The sequence below is a fragment of the Salvelinus fontinalis genome, unplaced genomic scaffold (genome assembly GCF_029448725.1).
Source record: "Salvelinus fontinalis isolate EN_2023a unplaced genomic scaffold, ASM2944872v1 scaffold_0625, whole genome shotgun sequence".
Classification (NCBI taxonomy): Eukaryota; Metazoa; Chordata; class Actinopteri; order Salmoniformes; family Salmonidae; genus Salvelinus; species Salvelinus fontinalis.
This window is the reverse complement of record NW_026600834.1, coordinates 17090-40045: the sequence shown is the minus strand read 5'-3', so window position 1 is coordinate 40045 and position 22956 is coordinate 17090. Positions and strand designations below refer to the sequence as shown.

The following is a 22956-nucleotide window of genomic DNA, read 5'->3' as shown; positions in this document are numbered from 1 at the left end:
CAATGCATCTCTGTTGCTAGACAGAACCTTTGTGATATCTGTTCTTCCTCACTTCATCTGACCTGACCGCTACCCCAAAGTGCTCACTCCTCCCCAACTCAAGGCTGTCATGTTGATTGGTACCAGACTGTGTCTGGTAGATTTTTCAACCAGAAATTTGCACAGTGTAGCTCTAACTCCAAAAAGTTTTGGGACACTGTAAAGTCCATGGAGAACAAGAGCACCTCCTCCCAGCTGCCCACTGCATTGAGGCTAGGTAACACGGTCACCACCGATAAATCCATGATAATCGAACATTTCAATAAGCATTTCTCTACGGCTGGCCATGTTTTCTTCCTGGCTACCCCAACTCCGGCCAACAGCTCCGCACACCCCGCAGCTACTTGCCCGAGCCTCCCCAGCTTCTCCTTCACCCAAATCCAGTTAGCAGATGTTCTGAAAGAGCTGCAAAAACTGGACCCGTACAAATCAGCTGGGCTAGACAATCTGGACCCTCTCTTTCTAAAATTATCCGCCGCCATTGTTGCAACCCCTATTACCAGTCTGTTCAACCTCTCTTTCGTATCGTCCGAGATCCCTAAAGATTGGAAAGCTGCCGCGGTCATCCCCCTCTTCAAAGGGGGTGACACTCTAGACCCAAACTGTTATAGACCTATATCCATCCTGCCCTGCCTTTCTAAAGTCTACGAAAGCCAAGTTAATAAACAGATCACTGACCATTTCGAATCCCACCGTACCTTCTCCGCTGTGCAATCCAGTTTCCGAGCTGGTCATGGGTGCACCTCAGCCACGCTCAAGGTACTAAACGATATCATAACCGCCATCGATAAAAGACATTACTGTGCAGCCGTCTTCATCGACCTGGCCAAGGCTTTCGACTCTGTCAATCACCGTATTCTTATCGGCAGACTCAACAGCCTTGGTTTCTCAAATGACTGTCTCGCCTGGTTCACCAACTACTTCGCAGACAGAGTTCAGTGTGTCAAATTGGAAGGCCTGTTGTCCGGACCTCTGGCAGTCTCTATGGGAGTACCACAGGGTTCAATTCTCAAGCCGACTCTTTTCTCTGTATACATCAATGATGTCGCTCTTGCTGCTGGTGAGTCTCTGATCCACCTCTACGCAGACGACACTATTCTGTATACTTCTGGCCCTTCTTTTGACACTGTGTTAACAACCCTCCAGGCGAGCTTCAATGCCATACAACTCTACTTCCGTGGTCTCCAACTGCTCTTAAATACAAGTAAAACTAAATGCATGCTCTTCAACCGATCGCTGCCTGCACCTGCCCGCCTGTCCAACATCACTACTCTGGACGGCTCTGACTTAGAATATGTGGACAACTACAAATACCTAGGTGTCTGGTTAGACTGTAAACTCTCCTTCCAGACTCACATCAAACATCTCCAATCCAAAGTTAAATCTAGAATTGGCTTCCTATTCCGCAACAAAGCATCCTTCACTCATGCTGCCAAACATACCCTTGTAAAACTGACCATCCTACCAATCCTCGACTTCGGTGATGTCATTTACAAAATAGCCTCCAAAACCCTACTCAATAAATTGGATGCAGTCTATCACAGTGCCATCCGTTTTGCCACCAAAGCCCCATATACTACCCACCACTGCGACCTGTACACTCTCGTTGGCTGGCCCTCGCTTCATACTCGTCGCCAAACCCACTGGCTCCAGGTCATCTACAAGACCCTGCTAGGTAAAGTCCCCCCTTATCTCAGCTCGCTGGTCACCATAGCAGCACCCACCTGTAGCACGCGCTCCAGCAGGTATATCTCTCTGGTCACCCCCAAAACCAATTCTTCCTTTGGCCGCCTCTCCTTCCAGTTCTCTGCTGCCAATGACTGGAACGAACTACAAAAATCTCTGAAACTGGAAACACTTATCTCCCTCACTAGCTTTAAGCACCAGCTTTCAGAGCAGCTCATAGATTACTGCACCTGTACATAGCCCATCTATAATTTAGCCCAAACAACTACATCTTTACCTACTGTATTTATTTATTTATTTTGCTCCGTTGCACCCCATTATTTCTATCTCTACTTTGCACTTTCTTCCACTGCAAACCAACCATTCCAGTTTTTTTTTTACTTGCTATATTGTATTTACTTCGCCACCATGGCCTTTTTTATATTTTTATTTATTTATATATATATTTTGTTTGCCTTCACCTCCCTTATCTCACCTCACTTGCTCACATTGTATATAGACTTATTTTTCACTGTATTATTGACTGTATGTTTGTTTTACTCCATGTGTAACTATGTGTTGTTGTATGTGTCGAACTGCTTTGCTTTATCTTGGCCAGGTCGCAATTGTAAATGAGAACGTGTTCTCAATTTGCCTACCTGGTTAAATAAAGGTGAAATAAAATAAATAAATAAAAGATACAATGATACGATGTCTATCTAAGTATATGGTTACGGAGAATAGTCCCATATGAGATGGTTAGGTCACGTCATCCCCTTTCGTGTTGTCGTCGTGGCAACAGGTCGGGAACAGCTCCTGAGTGAAGGCGAGGCATGCAGCCGTGTCTGCCCGTCTCCGTAGTTCGTCAGTTTTCCAGCCTCGTAGTCCAGCAGCATTCTAATGCGGGAGTGGTGACAGTGGCCATCCACCGCTTCCAGGTGTAACAGTATAACTTTAGTCCGTCCCCTCGCCCCGACCCGGGCGCGAACCAGGGACCCTCTGCACACATCAACAACAGTCACCCACGAAGCATCGTTACCCATCGCTCCACAAAAGCCTCGGCCCTTGCAGAGCAAGGGGAACCACTACTTCAAGGTTTCAGAGCAAGTGACGTCACCGACTGAAAGGCTGCTAGCGCGCACCACTGCTACCTAGCTAGCCATTTCACATCGGTTACACAGGCACCCATTGTGCCAGGTGCTCAGCTGGCGCTCATCCAGCTGGAGGCTCTAGGGAAGATCGTTCATTCCCACCATACACCGTTTCCCCTTTTCCTTCCTGGGGATGCCCTCGTACGTTCTCCTGGGAGAGGAGCAGGTGATCGTTGGCCGTACAAGGGTCAAAGGTCAGGGTGCAGCGGTCTGAGGAGGAGGGCGAAGGGAACATGTGAGAAGACAATTAGGTGTACATAATATCTATGATAGTTTTATGTTAAAGTAAGGAACAACCACATACATTCGCTGAGGTCCTGCTTCCGAACTAGGTTACATGGAGCAGCTGGACTGGGGATCACAGCCAGGATGGTGCACTTATCCTGGGCTGAACCTACTGAAGTGGGTTGGGGGATGGGGAAGAGAAGGGAGATTGGTGGAGAGACACAGAGACATATTTTAAAAGATTGGAGGTTACTATCCCTAACAATAAAATCCTTCATACATTGAGGTTAGGTTACCATGCTTGTCCTGCCCCACAGCTGTAGACACAGCCTCCTACAGGTCCTCAGACACTAGCGATCCCTTACAGGATGTCTGTCACCCCACTGAGCCCCTCCTACAGTTTAGGGGTCACACCCACACATCCACTTGAATGTCCTTCATATGACGAACCTCCTACAGAGCAAATGAGGAAAATATGATATATTATGACTTATGTTAGTAACAATACAATATGGGAATTTTATCCCAAAGCTACCTACAGCTAACATATATATTTATGTATGTGATCTATGTAAATAAAGGAATATAACACAGCTGTAAAACTATGAGGACTATATGGTGGAGGCCTACCCATTTCCCAGGAGCATTGTAAAAAGTGGATTTGAGTACAGTGTTTATTTCCAACTAATATCTTTGAAGATTACACCTAAAATAATTAGGCCTACTTCTTTTTACTGCTGATCTGAGACCATTAGGGTTAAACATTACAGATATAAATGCAATATATGGAGTAGAAAAGATTGCCTGCCCACCAGAATCAACATACGTTCTACATGGTCTATTTCTATCTGAATGTAACACCTCAATCAAGCATGTTAATTGATCGTTAAGTCATGTTTGTCAGGTAAAAGGTCATTAGTGGCCTATATAAGCCTCATACAGGCCATGGGAAGACATTACCTGTTGATAACACAGACTATTTTCATGATCATGGGAGGTGTGAGAGAACTGCTGCTCTTTGTGTTGACTGTGGGGGTTGTGAAAGGTTGGTTCACTAATGTTTTATTTGGATTGAAGGGATTTGTTTGGGAAATATGCTTTACTTTATCAGTTGGAGGTTACAATGTGACTGTCTGTTCCGCATTGGTCATCTGCTATTATTAATATATGTAGCTATTTTCTGTCAACACTTTCTCCTCAGTTTCTTGTTACCCTGTTGGAAAGTCCCAGAAGCAAGAGCAAGTCTCTCTGCAGAGGAGACTTGGAGGTAAGTGTTTCTTTCCACAACCCTTCTAGCTTTGTACTGTGTCTATGGTGCTGCTGTGTTTGACACTCATTCAACACCATAGAGTAACTTAGATGTCTAAATAATGTTGTCAAACCCTTTGATTTTGCTTGTGTACCTGAACCTACGTTTTTCAGAGCTGTCATCAAATGACGTCTCCATTGTGCATGCCCTGGCCTTGCTCCGATCCATAGGGTCTGACGCTAAACAAGACAGAGATGGTACGGCCTGAAACATATACTTTGAAATCTGTGTTGGGTTCATGTTGCTCAACATTCGAATGGCAATTTGGCCTAGAACGTGTAGAATAGCTGTGTTGCTGTAGAATACCCAACTGTTTCTTTGTTTTCTCTCTAGAGTATTTCGAGACTAATGAAGTAGAATCCCAAGCTTCTCCAAACCATGGTAGCTCTCTGGCAAATGATAACCTGTCCTCTGACGACGCTACCTCTGAAGCTGCCACTGGCCCGTCTGACGACGCTACCTCTGAAGCTGCCACTGGCCCGTCTGACGACGCTACCTCTGAAGCTGCCACTGGCCCGTCTGACGACGCTACCTCTGAAGCTGCCACTGGCCCGTCTGACGACGTTACCTCTGAAGCTGCCACTGGCCCGTCGGACGACGCTACCTCTGAAGCTGCCACTGGCCCGTCGGACGACGCTACCTCTGAAGCTGCCACTGGCCCGTCGTACGACGCTACCTCTGAAGCTGCCACTGGCCCGTCGGACGACGCTACCTCTGAAGCTGCCACTGGCCCGTCGGACGACGCTACCTCTGAAGCTGCCAATGGCCCGTCGGACGACGCTACCTCTGAAGCTGCCACTGGCCCGTCGGACGACGCTACCTCTGAAGCTGCCACTGGCCCGTCGGACGACGCTACCTCTGAAGCTGCCACTGGCCCGTCGGACGACGCTACCTCTGAAGCTGCCACTGGCCCGTCGGACGACGCTACCTCTGAAGCTGCCACTGGCCCGTCGGACGACGCTACCTCTGAAGCTGCCACTGGCCCGTCGGACGACGCTACCTCTGAAGCTGCCACTGGCCCGTCGGACGACGCTACCTCTGAAGCTGCCACTGGCCCGTCGGACGACGCTACCTCTGAAGCTGCCACTGGCCCGTCGGACGACGCTACCTCTGAAGCTGCCACTGGCCCGTCGGACGACGCTACCTCTGAAGCTGCCACTGGCCCGTCGGACGACGCTACCTCTGAAGCTGCCACTGGCCCGTCGGACGACGCTACCTCTGAAGCTGCCACTGGCCCGTCGGACGACGCTACCTCTGAAGCTGCCACTGGCCCGTCGGACGACGCTACCTCTGAAGCTGCCACTGGCCCGTCGGACGACGCTACCTCTGAAGCTGCCACTGGCCCGTCGGACGACGCTACCTCTGAAGCTGCCACTGGCCCGTCGGACGACGCTACCTCTGAAGCTGCCACTGGCCCGTCGGACGACGCTACCTCTGAAGCTGCCACTGGCCCGTCGGACGACGCTACCTCTGAAGCTGCCACTGGCCCGTCGGACGACGCTACCTCTGAAGCTGCCACTGGCCCGTCGGACGACGCTACCTCTGAAGCTGCCACTGGCCCGTCGGACGACGCTACCTCTGAAGCTGCCACTGGCCCGTCGGACGACGCTACCTCTGAAGCTGCCACTGGCCCGTCGGACGACGCTACCTCTGAAGCTGCCACTGGCCCGTCGGACGACGCTACCTCTGAAGCTGCCACTGGCCCGTCGGACGACGCTACCTCTGAAGCTGCCACTGGCCCGTCGGACGACGCTACCTCTGAAGCTGCCACTGGCCCGTCGGACGACGCTACCTCTGAAGCTGCCACTGGCCCGTCGGACGACGCTACCTCTGAAGCTGCCACTGGCCCGTCGGACGACGCTACCTCTGAAGCTGCCACTGGCCCGTCGGACGACGCTACCTCTGAAGCTGCCACTGGCCCGTCGGACGACGCTACCTCTGAAGCTGCCACTGGCCCGTCGGACGACGCTACCTCTGAAGCTGCCACTGGCCCGTCGGACGACGCTACCTCTGAAGCTGCCACTGGCCCGTCGGACGACGCTACCTCTGAAGCTGCCACTGGCCCGTCGGACGACGCTACCTCTGAAGCTTGCCACCGGCCCGTCTGACCATGCCATTGAGGAACTGTTGACTTCTGCATCTCAGCCCCCGTTGACCACAAACATGGATATCTGATGTGGGACATGATGCTCGGGGTCCATGCAAGAGTTCATTGGTTTTTTGTCCAGGTTGTGTGTGTGTAACTGCAATTTCTTGTTTTGGCTCAATTAAACGCTAACTGTAATAATTGTGTCCTCAGTTTTGTTTTTGAGGTCTTTGACCTGACATGAGTAACTGGTGATGGCAACATTTATTTTGCATTATAACCATGCTTTGGCATCAGCAATATGTCTACTTTGACCCATGTGCTTAAATTACCATTTGACTTAAGCTACATTTGGTCAAATTATGCTAGTAGCATCACATGATGTGGAATGGGTTCTTGTTCATTTAAACTTGATTGTTGTGGAACTGAGTGTTTGGGGTTGGTACATATGAGGCTGCTAGAATCGGGTTTAATGGTGTCAGTGCTAACTAATATCACGGTTGTCAACTTGCATTTAAATGACTCTGCTGGGTGTCTTCTCTCGTAACTGACTTGGTTTCCTATTAGTGAAAGCTTAAATATAAAACCAGCTCTCGTATCATTAGCCCATCGTTTTGGCGGGGTGTGTTAATATCCCAGTGCCAATTAAAACTTTCAGGTTTAAATAAGTCAATGCTAACCTGTCTTAGCTGGCAGGTTGCTATCAGGTCCAGGCTCTCCCAGAGTTGCTTGTACCGCCGCTAACCTAGGGTTTGAGGGCAGGAACAGTTTGACCAGGATTTCCCACCCACTCCGATTTACATGGGATAAATCATTGGAAGAAACCGGTAAATTTCTATGAGAAGCGTGAGGAAGTCTGTTCATACAGGCCTTCTCTAGCCGCATGATGAACGCTCAGGGTGTGCGTCGTAGCAAACCGTACTTAGTCGCCATGAATTAAAAAAGCACGTACACGCAACCTTTAAATGCAGTTAATACAGCAACAAAATTGGCTTCTACTTTTGAGCTACCGGTAGGTATCTGCTGTAATTCAAACATTTCTGTGGCAACGCTTTACTCATTTATGCCAACCAAATCCAGATGGCAAATGTTCTGAAAGAGCTGCAAAACCTGGAGCCATACAAATCAGCTGGGCTTGACAATCTAGACCCTCAATTTCTGAAACTATCCGCCACCATTGTCGCATCCCCTATTACCAGCCTGTTCAACATCTCTTTCATATCGTCTGAGATCCCCAAGGATTGGAAAGCTGCCGTGGTCATCCCCCTCAAAGGCGGAGACACCCTGGACCCAAACTGTTACAGACCTATATCCATCCTGCCCTGCTTATCTAAGGTCTTCGAAAGCCAAGTTAATAAACAGATCACTGACCATCTCGAATTCCACCGTACCTTCTCCGCTGTCCGAGCCGGTCACGGGTGCACCTCAGCCACGCTCAAGGTACTAAACGATATAACCGCCATCGATAAAAGACAGTACTGTGCAGGCGTCTTCATCGACCTGGCCATGGCTTTCGACTCTGTCAATCACCATATTCTTATCGGTAGCCTCGGTTTTTCTGATGACTGCCTTGCCTGGTTCACCAACTACTTTGCAGACAGAGCTCAGTGTGTCAAATCGGAGGGCATGTCTGGTCCTCTGGCAGTCTCTATGGGGGCACCACAGGGTTCAATTCTCGGGCCGACTCTTTTCTCTGTATATATCAATGATGTTGCTCTTGCTGCGGGCGATTCCCTGATCCACCTCTACGCAGACGACACCATTCTGTATACTTCTGGCCATTCCTTGGACACTGTGCTATCTAACCTCCAAACGAGCTTCAATGCCATACAACACTCCTTCCGTGGCCTCCAACTGCTCTTAAACGCTAGTAAAACCAAATGCATGCTTTTCAACCGTTCGCTGCTTGCACCCGCCCGCCCGACTAGCATCACCACCCTGGACGGTTCCGACCTAGAATATGAGTACATCTATAAATACCTAGGTGTCTGGCTAGACTGTAAACTCTCCTTCCAGACTCATATTAAACATCTCCAATCCAAAATCAAATCAAGAATCGGCTTTCTATTTCGCAACAAAACCTCCTTCACTCACGCCGCCAAACTTACCCTAGTAAAACTGACGATCCTACCGATCCTCGACTTCGGCGATGTCATCTACAAAATAGCTTCCAATACTCTACTCAGCAAACTAGATGCAGTTTATCATAGTGCCATCCGTTTTGTTACTAAAACACCTTATACCACCCACCACTGCGACCTGTATGCTCTTGTCGGCTGGCCCTCGCTACATATTCGTCGCCAGACATGCTGGCTCCAGGTCATCTATAAGTCCATGCTGGGTAAAGCTCCGCCTTATCTCAGTTCACTGGTCACGATAACAACACCCACCCGTAGCACGCGCTCCAGCAGGTATATCTCACTGATTATCCCAAAAGCCAACACCTCATTTGGCCGCCTTTCCTTCCAGTTCTCTGCTGCCTGTGACTGGAACGTATTGCAAAAATCGCTGAAACTGGAGACTTTTATTTCCCTCACCAACTTTAAACATCTGCTATCTGAGCAGCTAACCGATCGCTGCATCTGTAAACAGCCCACCCAATTTACCTACCTCATCCCCTTACTGTTTTTATTTATTTACTTTTCTGCTCTTTTGCACACCAGTATCTCTACTTGCACATGATCATCTGATGATTTATCACTCCAGTGTTAATAACTTCTTGCGACTACAGGGGGTGCTGTTTTCTCATTAGCATAATTGCATTACAGATTAAACGGCTTCCTACTAAATTCTTGCTCGTACAATATGCATATTATTACTATTATTGGATAGAAAACACTCTCTAGTTTCTATAGGCGTTGGAATTTTGTCTCTGAGTGGAACAGAACTCATTCTACAGCAATTTCCCTGACATGGAGTCAGATTTCACACATTTTGGCCCCTGATCTGGAGTCAGTTTAAAGGCCACTGTGAACGCTATCAGGATACGGACACTGCTTACCCTGGATGCCTTTACGTGATGACGCTTTGAATGGTATCGATTGCGCAATCACAGCCACTATAAATGAAAAAAACCTGTAGGTAGGAACTCTTTTCCAGATGCGCCGGACGCGCGGTGGACACCGACCTGCTCTTTTTCCAAGCATTAGTGTAGCCAGTTATATTTCTCAGGTCATGTTTTTACTCGTTATAGCAGTTAAAAACATCATAAGGTAGTTAATTATGGCTGCAGGGTGAATATGAAAAAACTGGAAAATATGTGCACATTTTCAAACGGCCTCTTAAGAAATTTTTGATCTTACAATATGCATATATTTACTACTATTGGATAGAAAACAGTCTCTAGTTTCTAAAAACGTTTGAATTATTTCTCTAAGTGGAACAAAACTATTTTTACAGCCCATTTCCTATCCGGAATTGAGATTTCCAAATGCGATGTCTCTCTTTAAAAGCGTGTCTATAAAAGGTCATGTCACTTAGGACCGTAGAAACACGTCATACGCCTTCATCTGGGTGTAATGCGGAAGTGAGAGAAGAAAGCAGTTGAATATCTCTTCCAGGGGCTGAACACAACATCTTGGAGTGAGACCTGCGCACTTCAAAAAAAATTCTGGGCACGAATTAGAAAATGGAAGACGGCTCATGGAAGACGCTCGGTAAAGGTGAATATGAGCTCTGGCTACGATATTATTTGATACATGTCACAAAATCATCCTAAAGTATGTTTTTTCAATATAGTTTAATTATATTATTGAAATTTATTCTGGACTTTAGATGTGATGTGACGCAAGAATTGTTTGAAGAAAGAGAGATTAGCGCCGCACGGCCAGTGTGCTTGCTAATACAAGAGGGAAATAGTTCGTTCTGGAACCCAACTAAAGACTGTACTGGACAATGGACCCCTTTACAACATTCTGATGGAATATCAACAAAGATAAGGACACAATTTGGGATGCTTTTTCATATATCTGTCGAACTGTGCTATGCTAGCGTTTGACTAGAATCAATGCTGCCGTATGCTAGCTAATGTTGTAAGCTAATATAACGATATATTGTGTTTTCGCTGTAAAACACTTCAAAAATCGGAAATATTGGCTCTATTCACAAGTTCTTTGTCTTTCATTAGCTATCCACCATATATTTTCTGAAATGTTTTATGAGGTGTAATTAGTAGTTGACGTTGGTGTCTGTATTTTCTCTGGCTACTCCCGTGCGATTTCAGACTGTAGCTATGATGGGAGCAGTAATGTAAAACTGATTTATAGCTAAAATATGCACATTTTATGAACAAAACATAGATTTATTGTGTAACATGTTATAGGACTGTCATCTGAGGTAGTTTTTTCTAGGTTGTTTAGGTTGGTTCTAGGTTAGTTAGGTTGGCTTGTGCATTCTACTTGAATCATACTTGTGCTGCTCCTACTTGTCTGTCCACTTTTTTATTTGGTGGTGAGCTAACATAAATATAAGTGGTGTTTTCTCTGTAAAACATTTAAAAAAATCGGACATGTTGGCTGGATTGACAAGATGTTTATCTTTCAAATGCTGTATTGGACTTGTTAATGTGTGAAAGTTAAATATAAAAAAAAATAAAAAAAATTGAATTTCGCGCCCTGCAGCTGAGCTGGATGTTGTCATAAGTGTACCGGTGAAGGGATTGCAGCCCAAACAGGTTAACCTGTTGAGGCTGGGGGCGCTGTTGTCACTATTTATGCTAATCGTGTAATTTTTGAAACGGCTTCCCACAAAATTCTTGATCGTACAATATGCATATTATTATTATTATTGGATAGAAAACAGTCTATAGTTTCTATAGGAGTTGAAATTTTGTCTCTAAGTGGAACAGAACCCATTCTACAGCAATTTCCCTGACATGGAGTCAGATTTCAGAAATGTTGGCCCCTGATCTGGAGTCAGTTAAAAGGCCACTGTTATTGCTATGAGTATACGGACACTGCTTACGTCTTCCCCTGGATGCCTTTACGTGATGACGATTTGAATGGGGTCGATTGCGCGTTCACAGGCACTATAAATTAAAAAACCCTGTAGCTAGTAAGTCTTTTGGAGCTGCGTTATGCGCGTGGAGGACACCGACCCGCACCTGTTCCAAGCATTAGTGTTGGGAGTAATCTTTCTCCGGTCATGTTAAGACTCGTTATAGGAGTTAAAAACATCATAAGATAGTTAATTTAAAGCGTTTTATAGCAATTTATATCCGTTTAGTGCGATTTTGGGACATTTATTTCTGAAACGCTGTGAATCGCTGGGCACGCTTCCAGTTCATCCCGAACGCAGTTGGCATTTCCACATGGCAAGAGGACAGCTTTCCACCAAAAGACGATTAGACCCAAGAAAGGATCCTTTGCCCAAGATACTGATGGAAGAACAGCTCAAAGTAGGACATTTTTATTATGATAAATCGTGTTTCTGTCGAAAAATGTTAGTGGCTTAGGACGCCATGTTTTTTGACGTAGCTTCGCTTGGCGCAAACTGTATTGAAAAGTAAGGATAATTTAAAAAATGTAATTCCGCGATTGTATTAAGAATTAAATTGTCTATCAATCCCTGTCCACCCTATATTTTTTAGTCACGTTTATGAGTATTTATGTATAAGAGTAGATCACTGTCTAATATGGCGCACGGACATTTTCTCACCAGCTGGGCTACATTTCACATTGTCTAACCATGATTTTGGTGGCTAAATATGCACATTTTCGAACAAACTGTATATGTATGTTGTAATGTGATGTTACAGGGGTGTCATCTGAAGAATTCTGAGAAGGTTAGTGAAAAAAATAATATATTTTGGCGATGTTGACGTTATCGCTCACTTTGGCTAGAATCAATGCTGGGCTGCTATGTGCTATGTGTTATGCTAATATAACGATTTATTGTGTTTTCGCTGTAAGACACTTAGAAAATCTGAAATATTGTCTGTATTCACAGGATCTGTGTCTTTCGATTAGTGTATGCTGTGTATTTTTACGAAATGTTTGATGATTAGTAAGTAGGTAAACACGTTGCTCTATGTAGTTATTCTAGTCCATTTGTGACGGTGGGTGCAATTGTAAGCTATGCCATCTACCTGAAATATGCACATTTTTCTAACAAAACCTATCCCATACCATAAATATGTTATCAGACTGTCATCTGATGAATTTTTTTCTTGGTTAGGGGCTATAAATATCTTAGTTTAGCCGAATTGGTGATAGCTACTGGTGTTGGTGGACAAATAAAAGATGGTGGATTATGCTAATGTGTTTTTGGGTAATAGATTTACATCTTTACATATTGTGTCTTCCCTGTAAAACATTTAAAAAATCGGACATGTTGGCTGGATTCACAAGATCTGTGTCTTTCATTAGCTGTATTGGACTTTAATGTGTGAAAGTTAAATATTTTAAAAAAATATTTTTTTTGAATTTCGCGGCTCTGCCTTTTCAGTGGGGGTGGGGGGGGAGTGCCGCTAGCGGCACCCTCATCCTAGACAGGTTAAAACTGTTTGAAAGTTCGAGGACACTACGCAGATGCGTCTTGTTAGAGCATCGCCATTGGCGGAAGTCTCTCTCATATCATCATTCTTAACAGTCATCGTCCAACAAGTCTTCTACTGTTGTTCTTCTCCATTTCATGCACAACACATTGGAGGGACACTTCACATATGTAGTGGGTGTACTTTCCATGTTACAGTATTTCCTTTATAACATTTATAATGACTACATAACTAACAAAACAACATTAGTGTTCTTTAGATCACCTCTGACCATTCCCCACGTTTTATGTTAGATATATTATTCCAGTAGTTGCTTCTGAACGTGTTAGAATTTCGTCGGGAAAAAGTATTCTTGAAACAAAGCAAAAGGGCGTCAGTTGTTAACCCCCACCAGTTCCCTCCTCCCCCCTCTGCGGGTGAGAGGGGGCGGCAGCGTAGCCTAGTGGTTAGAGCGTTGGACTAGTAACCGAAAGGTTGCAAGATCGAATCCCCGAGCTGACAAGGTACAAATCTGTCGTTCTGCCCCTGAACAAGGCAGTTAACCTACTGTTCCTAGGCCGTCAATGAAACAAAGAATTTGTTCTTAATTAACTGACTTGCCTAGTTAAAAAAAGAAGGGATCTTGTTGAAGTCATTCATTGCAAACCTGATCTGACCTATTTGGATCCTCACAGGACAGTCTGTAATCCCGACATATTTCAAGCTGACTACCATTGTCCGTGTTCCCAAGAACTCCAAGTTAACCTGTCTGTAGCTTTGCTTTGTGCTTTGAAAGTCTGGTCATGACCACATCAACACAATCATCCCAGACACCCTGTGCCCACTCCAATTTGCATATCTCCCCAACAGATCCACAGATGAAGCAATCTCAATTAAGAGGGGAAATAACTATGTGAGAATGCTGTTCATAGACTACAGCCCAGCGTTCAACACCATAGTCCGCTCCAAGCTAGGGACCTTGGGACTGAAGACCTCCTTCTGCAACTGGATGCTGGACTTTCTGACGGGCCGGCCCCAGGTGGTGAGGATAGGCAAGAACACCTCTGCCACACTGACCTTCAACACGGGAGGCCCTCAGGGATGCGTGCTTAGTCCCCTATTGTACTCCCTGTTCACCCATGACTGTGTGGCCACACACGACTCCAACACCATCATCAAGTTTGCTGACGACACGAAGGCGATGAGAGGTCAGAGACTTGGCATTGTGGTGCCAGGACAACCTCTCCCTCAATGTCAGTAAGACCAAGGAGCTGATCGTGGACTATAGCAGCAAGAGGGGAGAGCACGTCCCCATCCATATCAACAGGGCTGTTAAAGGGTCTTGCTCTGACCCTACCCACAATCACTAGACTGTATACAAACCATATGCACACACACACACTACGTTCACACTCCCACACAAAACCCACACACACAAACCGACACAACCCAAACACACATGCGTACACATTACACACTCTCACAAACAAACACACACCTTTACACTCATTTGCTGCTGCTGCTCTGTTCTTTATTTTGCTCTTATTATTATCTATCCTGATGCCTAGTCACTTTACCCTGCCTTGTACATTTCTACCTCAAATACCTCGTACCCCTGCACACTGATCTGGAACTGGAACTCCTTGTATATAGCTTTATTCTTGGGTATTTTATTACACTGTTACAATATGTACAGTACCAGTCAAAAGTTTGGACACACCTACTCATTCCAGGGTTTCTTTATTTTTTACAATTTTCTACATTGTAGAACATCAAAAGTATGAAATACCACATAAGGAATCCTGTAGTAACCAAAAAAATCTAAATATATTTTATTTTTGAGATTCTTCAAAGTAGCCACCCTTTGCCTTGATGACAGCTTTGCACACTCTTGGCATTCTCTCAATCAGCTTCATGAGGTACTCACCTGGAATGCATTTCAATTAACAGGTGTGCCTTGTTCAAAGTTAATTTGTGGAATTTATTTCCTTAGTGCGTTTGAGCCAATCACTTGTTTTGTGCCAAGGTAGGGGTGGTATACAGAAGATAGCCCTATTTGGTAAAATACCAAGTCCATATTATGGCAAGAACAGCTCAAATAAGCAAAGAGAAACGAAAGTCTAATATTATTTTAAGACATGAAGTTCAGTCAATCCGGAAAATTTCAAAAACTTTGAACGTTTCTTCAAGTGCAGTCACAAAATCCATCAAGCGCTAGACCCAGAGTTACCTCTGCTCTAAAGTTCAAGTAACAGACACATCTCAACATCAACTGTTCAGAGGAGACAGCGTGAATTAGGCCTTCATGGTCAAATTTCTGCAAAGAAACCACTACTAAAGTACACCAATAAGAAGAAGAGACTTGCTTGGGCCAAGAAACACGAGCAATGGACATTAGACCGGTGGAAATCTGTCCTTTTGGAAAAGCAATCCAGATGAAGCTGGTTGAGAGAATGCCGAGTGTGTGCAAAGCTGTCAACAAGGCAAAGGGTGGCTAAATATAAATAAAATATATATTGATATGTTTAACACTTTTTTGGGGTACTACATGATTCCATATGTGTCATTTCATAGTTTTGATTTCTTCAATATTATTTTACAATGTAGAAAATAGTCAAAATAAAGAAAAACCTTTGAATGAGTAGGTGTGTCCAAACTTTTGATTGGTATACATATATTCTATAGTTTTGTACTCTGCATCGTTGGGGTGGTCTCGTAAGCAAGCATTTCACAGTGAAGAGTTGATTTGAGAGGGAAAGACAAAGCGCGAGGGAGTCCAAATGTATTCTGACCTAGTCTTTAGTATGAAAGCATTTTTATTGAGACGAGTACAAAACATTAAAGGAACACTTGTCTCCATGTCTCGTCCGTACCTGGTAGGAGTACTCGGATGGGGGTCCCGCAAAGTTCATCCCAATGGCTGAGGGAGGAGGGTCATTCTTTTCCAGAGAATCTACCAATTTTCCTTCCTGAGGAAATTGCAAGAAATTTCCGAGCTTCCCATTCAAACCGAAAGTGCTATTTAGAAGCATATGTTTTATTTAACCAGGTAAGTTGACTGAGAACACATTCTCCTTTACAGCAACGACCTGGGGAATAGTTACAGGGTGAGAGGGGAGTGAATGAGCCAATAGTAAGCTTGGAATGATTAGGTGACCGTGATGGTATGAGGACCAGATCGGGAATTTAGCCAGGACACCAGGGTTAACACCCCTACTCTAACAATAAGTGCCATGGGATCTTTAGTGACCACAGAGAGTCAGGACACATGTTTAACGTCCCACCCGAAAGACAGCACCTGTCCCCAATCACTGCCCTGGGATATTATTTTAGACCAGAGGAAAGAGTGACTCCTACTGGCCCTCCAACACCACTTCCAGCAGCAACTGGTCTCCAATCTAGGGACTGACCATTGACTGACCACTGACCACCCTGCTTAGCTTCAGAAGCAAGCCAGCTGTGGGATGCAGGGTGTTAAGCAGCAAATAAAATGCAACATGATTGAACCACTCTACATGGAGAAATACACTAATGGGTTCTTGTATTTGTTGCATATTAATCAACTCAAAGTCACCACACTATTCCATTAATAGTTCGTTTTAACAGGTCTATGAGCCACTGTTGGCCGACGGGTCAAATGAGGTGATTACAGGATGCTACCCTTCACTGAAAGATGCATTTCGGTCCTTTCCTCTCCCCTTGCACCTGGCTATCAAGGGAATTTGGGAAGGTTGTGGCTGTTTATACTTCGGTTATTGTGATGATTTTGTCAGAGGAAACAAATCGGAATCTCCTATAATATAACAGTTACGCTGTAGCGGAGATTCAGCCCACTGGATAGCGCCGCAGTTGATCAATTGCAGTAAATCTAAACCCGCAGTTTATCATGTGCCATTCTAAGGTAGGCTATATTTACATCAAATCTTCTCAATCCTACCTATTGCATCTGTTCTCCAGCAATAAAGTAAATGATCAAGTTAATATTCATTTAGTCACAGCATCAACTAAACGTGAGCCTACACAAACGTGGACTACACAATCAAATTAAATAATCTTGTCAAGACCCTGCCATTCTTCTCCGTTATTACTTCTATTCAAGACAAAATACCCCCAGTTCTCGCATTATTTTACAGACTTGGTCAGAAAGGGTAACTGATTCTCGAGACCCAGACAAACAAATGTAGAATAACATTCAATACACAAACTTAGACTACATAAAATAACCTGGAAGGCCTACCCTGTAGAAAACAAAATAATTTGCATAGCCCATAACGGTTTAACTTGCTTCAAAACACGCTGAATTTATTTATTTCACCTTTATTTAACCAGGTAGGCTAGTTGAGAACAAGTTCTCATTTACAACTGCGACCTGGCCAAGATAAAGCATAGCAGTGTGAACAGACAACAACACAGAGATACACATGGAGTAAACAATAAACAAGTCAATAACACAGTAGGGGGAAAAATGAGTCTATATACATTGTGTGCAAAAGGCATGAGGAGGTAGGCAATAAATAGGCTATAGGAGCAAATAATTACAATTTAGCAGATTAACACTGGAGTGATAAATCATCAGATGATCATGTGCAAGTAGAGATACTGGTGTGCAAAAGAGCAGAAAAGTAAATAAATAAAAACAGTAAGGGGATGAGGTAGGTAAATTGGGTGGGCTGTTTACAGATGCAGCGATCGGTTAGCTGCTCAGATAGCAGATGTGTAAAGTTGGTGAGGGAAATAAAAGTCTCCAGTTTCAGCGATTTTTGCAATACGTTCCAGTCACAGGCAGCAGAGAACTGGAAGGAAAGGCGGCCAAATGGGGTGTTGGCTTTTGGGATGATCAGTGAGATATACCTGCTGGAGCGCGTGCTACGGGTGGGTGTTGTTATCGTGACCAGTGAACTGAGATAAGGCGGAGCTTTACCTAGCATGGACTTATAGATGACCTGGAGCCAGCATGTCTGGCGACGAATATGTAGCGAGGGCCAGCCGACTAGAGCATACAGGTCGCAGTGGTGGGTGGTATAAGGTGTTTTAGTAACACAACGGATGGCACTATGATAAACTGCATCTAGTTTGCTGAGTAGAGTATTGGAAGCTATTTTGTAGATGACATCGCCGAAGTCGAGGATCGGTAGGATAGTCAGTTTTACTAGGGTAAGTTTGGTGGCGTGAGTGAAGGAGGCTTTGTTGCGAAATAGAAAGCCGATTCTTGATTTGATTTTGGATTGGAGATGTTTAAAATTAGTCTGGAAGGAGAGTTTACAGTCTAGCCAGACACCTAGGTATTTATAGATGTCCACATATTCTAGGTCGGAACTGTCCAGGGTGGTGATGCTAGTCGGGCGGGCGGGTACAAGCAGCGAACGGTTGAAAAGCATGCATTTGGTTTTACTAGCGTTTAAGAGCAGTTGGAGGCCACGGAAGGAGTGTTGTATGGCATTGAAGCTCGTTTGGAGGTTAGATAGCAGTGTCCAAGGAATGGCCAGAAGTATACAGAATGGTGTCGTCTGCGTAGAGGTGGATCAGGGAATCGCCCGCAGCAAGAGCAACATCATTGATATATACAGAGAAAAGAGTCGGCCCGAGAATTGAACCCTGTGGTACCCCCATAGAGACTGCCAGAGGACCAGACAACATGCCCTCCGATTTGACACACTGAGCTCTGTCTGCAAAGTAGTTGGTGAACCAGGCAAGGCAGTCATCAGATAAACCGAGGCTACCGAGTCTGCCGATAAGAATATGCTGATTGACAGTCGAAAGCCATGGCCAGGTCGATGAAGACGGCTGCACAGTAATGTCTTTTATCGATGGCGGTTATATCGTTTAGTACCTTGAGCGTGGCTGAGGTGCACCCGTGACCGGCTCGGAAACGGGATTGCACAGCGGAGAAGGTACGGCGGAATTCGAGATGGTCAGTGATCTGTTTATTAACTTGGCTTTCGAAGACCTTAGATAGGCAGGGCAGGATGGATATAGGTCTGTAACAGTTTGGGTCCAGGGTGTCTCCCTCTGAGGGGGATGACCACGGCAGCTTTCCAATCCTTGGGGATCTCAGACGATATGAGATGTTGAACAGGCTGGTAATAGGGGTTGCGACAATGGCGGCGGATAGTTTCAGAAATTGAGGGTCTAGATCACAGGTGTCAAACTCATACCAGGGGGGCCGAGTGTCTGCGGGTTCTCTCCTCCCTTAAACTTGATTGATGAATTAACATCACTAATTAGTTAGGAACTCCCCACACCTGGTTGTCTAGGGCTTTATTGAAAGGAAAAACTACAAACCTGCAGACACTAGGCCCTCCGTGGAATGAGTTTGACACCCCTGGTCTAAATTGTCAAGCCCAGCTGATTTGTATGGGTCCAGGTTTTGCAGCGCTTTCAGAACATTTGCTATCTGGATTTGGTTGGCATAATTGAGTAAAGCGGTGCCATAGAAATGTTTGAATTACAGCAGATACCTACCGGTAGCTCAAAAGTAGAAGCCAATTTTGTTGCTGTATTAACTGCATTTAAAGGTTGCGTGTACGTGCTTTTTTATTTCATGGCGACTAGGTACGGTTTGCTACGACGCACACCCTGAGCGTTCATCATGCGGCTAGAGAAGGCCTGTATGAACAGACTTCCTCACACTTCTCATAGAAATTTACCGGTTTCTTCCAATGGTTTATCCCATGTAAATCAGAGTGGGCGGGTAATCCTGGTCAAACTGTTCCTGCCCTCAAACCCTAGGATAGCAGTGCTACAAGCAACTCTGGGAGAGCCTGGGCCTGATAGCAACCTGCCAGCTAAGACAGGTTAGCATTGACTTATTTAAACCTGAAAGTTTGGATTGGCACTGGGATATGAAGACACCCCGCCAAACGATGGGCTAATGATACGAGAGCTGGTTTTATATTTAAGCTTTCACTAATAGGAAACCAAGTCAGTTACGAGAGAAGACACCCAGCAGTGTCATTTAAATGCAAGTTGACAACCGTGATATTAGTTTGCACTGACACCATTAACCCGATTCTAGCAGCCTCATATGTACCAACCTCAAACACTCAGTTCCACAACAATCAAGTTTAAATGAACAAGAACCCATTCCACATCATGTGATGCTACTAGCATAATTTGACCAAATGTAGCTTAAGTCAAATGGTAATTTAAGCACATGGGTCAAAGTAGACATATTGCTGATGCCAAAGCATGGTTATAATGCAAAATAAAAGTTGCCATCACCAGTTACTCATGTCAGGTCAAAGACCTCAACTCCAAGTCAGAACCATCAAAACAATACTGAGGACACAATTACAGTTAGCGTTTAATTGAGCCAAAACAAGAAAATGCATTTACACACACAACCTGGACTAGAAAACCCATGAACACTTGCATGGACCCCGAGCACCATGTCCCACGTCAGATATCCATGTTTGTGGTCAACGGGGGCTGAGATGCAGAAGTCAACAGTTCCTCAATGGCATGGTCAGACGGGCCGGTGGCAGCTTCAGAGGTAGCGTCGTCAGACGGGCCAGTGGCAGCTTCAGAGGTAGCGTCGTCAGACGGGCCAGTGGCAGCTTCAGAGGTAGCGTCGTCAGACGGGCCAGTGGCAGCTTCAGAGGTAGCGTCGTCAGACGGGCCAGTGGCAGCTTCAGAGGTAGCGTCGTCAGACGGGCCAGTGGCAGCTTCAGAGGTAGCGTCGTCAGACGGGCCAGTGGCAGCTTCAGAGGTAGCGTCGTCAGACGGGCCAGTGGCAGCTTCAGAGGTAGCGTCGTCAGACGGGCCAGTGGCAGCTTCAGAGGTAGCGTCGTCAGACGGGCCAGTGGCAGCTTCAGAGGTAGCGTCGTCAGACGGGCCAGTGGCAGCTTCAGAGGTAGCGTCGTCAGACGGGCCAGTGGCAGCTTCAGAGGTAGCGTCGTCAGACGGGCCAGTGGCAGCTTCAGAGGTAGCGTCGTCAGACGGGCCAGTGGCAGCTTCAGAGGTAGCGTCGTCAGACGGGCCAGTGGCAGCTTCAGAGGTAGCGTCGTCAGACGGGCCAGTGGCAGCTTCAGAGGTAGCGTCGTCAGACGGGCCAGTGGCAGCTTCAGAGGTAGCGTCGTCAGACGGGCCAGTGGCAGCTTCAGAGGTAGCGTCGTCAGACGGGCCAGTGGCAGCTTCAGAGGTAGCGTCGTCAGACGGGCCAGTGGCAGCTTCAGAGGTAGCGTCGTCAGACGGGCCAGTGGCAGCTTCAGAGGTAGCGTCGTCAGACGGGCCAGTGGCAGCTTCAGAGGTAGCGTCGTCAGACGGGCCAGTGGCAGCTTCAGAGGTAGCGTCGTCAGACGGGCCAGTGGCAGCTTCAGAGGTAGCGTCGTCAGACGGGCCAGTGGCAGCTTCAGAGGTAGCGTCGTCAGACGGGCCAGTGGCAGCTTCAGAGGTAGCGTCGTCAGACGGGCCAGTGGCAGCTTCAGAGGTAGCGTCGTCAGACGGGCCAGTGGCAGCTTCAGAGGTAGCGTCGTCAGAGGACAGGGCATCATTTGCCGGAGAGCTACCATGGTTTGGAGAAGCTTGGGATTCTACTTCATTAGTCTCAAAATACTCTAGAGAGAAAACAAAAAGGAACAGTTGGGTATTCTACAGCAACACAGCTGTTCTACACGGTCTAGGCCAAATTGCCATTAGAATGTTGAGCAACATGAACCCAACACAGATTTAAAAGTATATGTTTCAGGCCGTACCTTCTCTGTCTTGTTTAGCGTCAGACCCTATGGATCGGAGCAAGGCCAGGGCATGCACAATGGAGACGTCATTTGATGACAGCTCTGAAAACGTAGGTTAAGGTACACAAACAAAATGACCAAATCAAAGGGTTTGACAACATTATTTAGACAATTAAGTTACTCTATGGTGTTGAATGAGTGTCAAACACAGCAGCACCATAGACAGTACAAAGCTAGACGAGTAGGGGAAAGAAACACTTACCTCCAAGTCTCCTCTGCAGAGAGACTTGCTCTTGCTTCTGGGATTTTCCAACAGGGTAACAAGAAACTGAGGAGAAAGTGTTGACAGAAGTTGAGTTGACACAAAATAGCTACATATATTATTAGTGGTGAAGAATACAAGATGACCAATGCGGAAGAAACAGAACGTCACATTTGAATCTCCAACTTAAAAAGTTAAACATATTTCCCAAACAAATCCATTCAACCCATATTAGTGAACCAACCTTTGACAACCCCCACAGTCAACACAAAGAGCAGTAATTCTCTCACACCTCCCATGATCATGAAAATAGTCTGTGTTATCAACAGGTAATGTCTTCCCATGGCCTGTATGAGGCTTATATAGGCCACTAATAACCTTTTACCTGACAAACATGACTTAACGATCAATTAACATGCTTGATTGAGGTGTTACATTCAGATAGAAATAGACCATGTAGAACGTATGTTGATTCTTTGGTGAGCAGGCAATCTTTTCTACTCCATATATTGCATTTATAGCTGTAATGTTTAACCCTAATGGTCTCAGCTCAGCAGTGGAAAGAAGTAGGCCTAATTATTTTAGGTGTAATATTCAAAGATATTAGGGGGAAATAAACACTGTACCCAAATCCACTTTTTACAATGCTCCTGGGAAATGGGTAGGCCTCCACCATATAGTCCTTCATAGTTTTACAGCTGTGTTATATTCCTTTATTTACATAGATCACATACATAAATATATATGTTAGCTGTAGGTTGCTTTGGGATAAAATTCCCATATTGTATTGTTACTAACATAAATCATAATATATCATATTTTCCTCATTTGCTCTGTAGGAGGTTCGTCATATGAAGGACATTCAAGTGGATGTGACCCCTAAACTGTAGGAGGGGCGACAGACATCCTGTAACGGATCTCCAAGCTAGTGTCTGAGGACCTGTAGGAGGCTGTGTCTACAGCTGTGGGGCAGGACAAGCATGGTAACCTAACCTCAATGTATGAAGGATTTTATTGTTAGGGATAGTAACCTCCAATCTTTTAAAATATGTCTCTGTGTCTCTCCACCAAT

At 45.6% G+C, this 22956-nt stretch overlaps 2 protein-coding genes across 2 annotated transcripts; one reads left to right on the top strand and one right to left on the bottom strand.

The window, feature by feature from the left end:
* The first annotated feature begins 4025 nt into the window (after positions 1 to 4025).
* LOC129846762 (polysialoglycoprotein-like) lies at positions 4026 to 6676 on the top strand. The gene is made up of 4 exons (XM_055914625.1): positions 4026 to 4125; positions 4282 to 4347; positions 4503 to 4586; positions 4723 to 6676. The coding sequence occupies exons 1-4, from the start codon at positions 4026 to 4028 to the stop codon at positions 6495 to 6497; spliced, it is 2025 nt and encodes a 674-aa protein (XP_055770600.1). The 3' UTR covers positions 6498 to 6676.
* A 13543-nt stretch (positions 6677 to 20219) lies between these two features.
* On the bottom strand, positions 20220 to 22559 carry LOC129846761 (polysialoglycoprotein-like). The gene is made up of 4 exons (XM_055914624.1): positions 22129 to 22559; positions 21885 to 21950; positions 21641 to 21724; positions 20220 to 21502 (listed from the first exon to the last, which is right to left on the bottom strand). Exons 1-4 carry the CDS (start codon positions 22226 to 22228, stop codon positions 20346 to 20348), a joined length of 1407 nt encoding a protein of 468 aa, XP_055770599.1. The 5' UTR covers positions 22229 to 22559; the 3' UTR covers positions 20220 to 20345.
* Between the last annotated feature and the right edge of the window lie 397 nt (positions 22560 to 22956).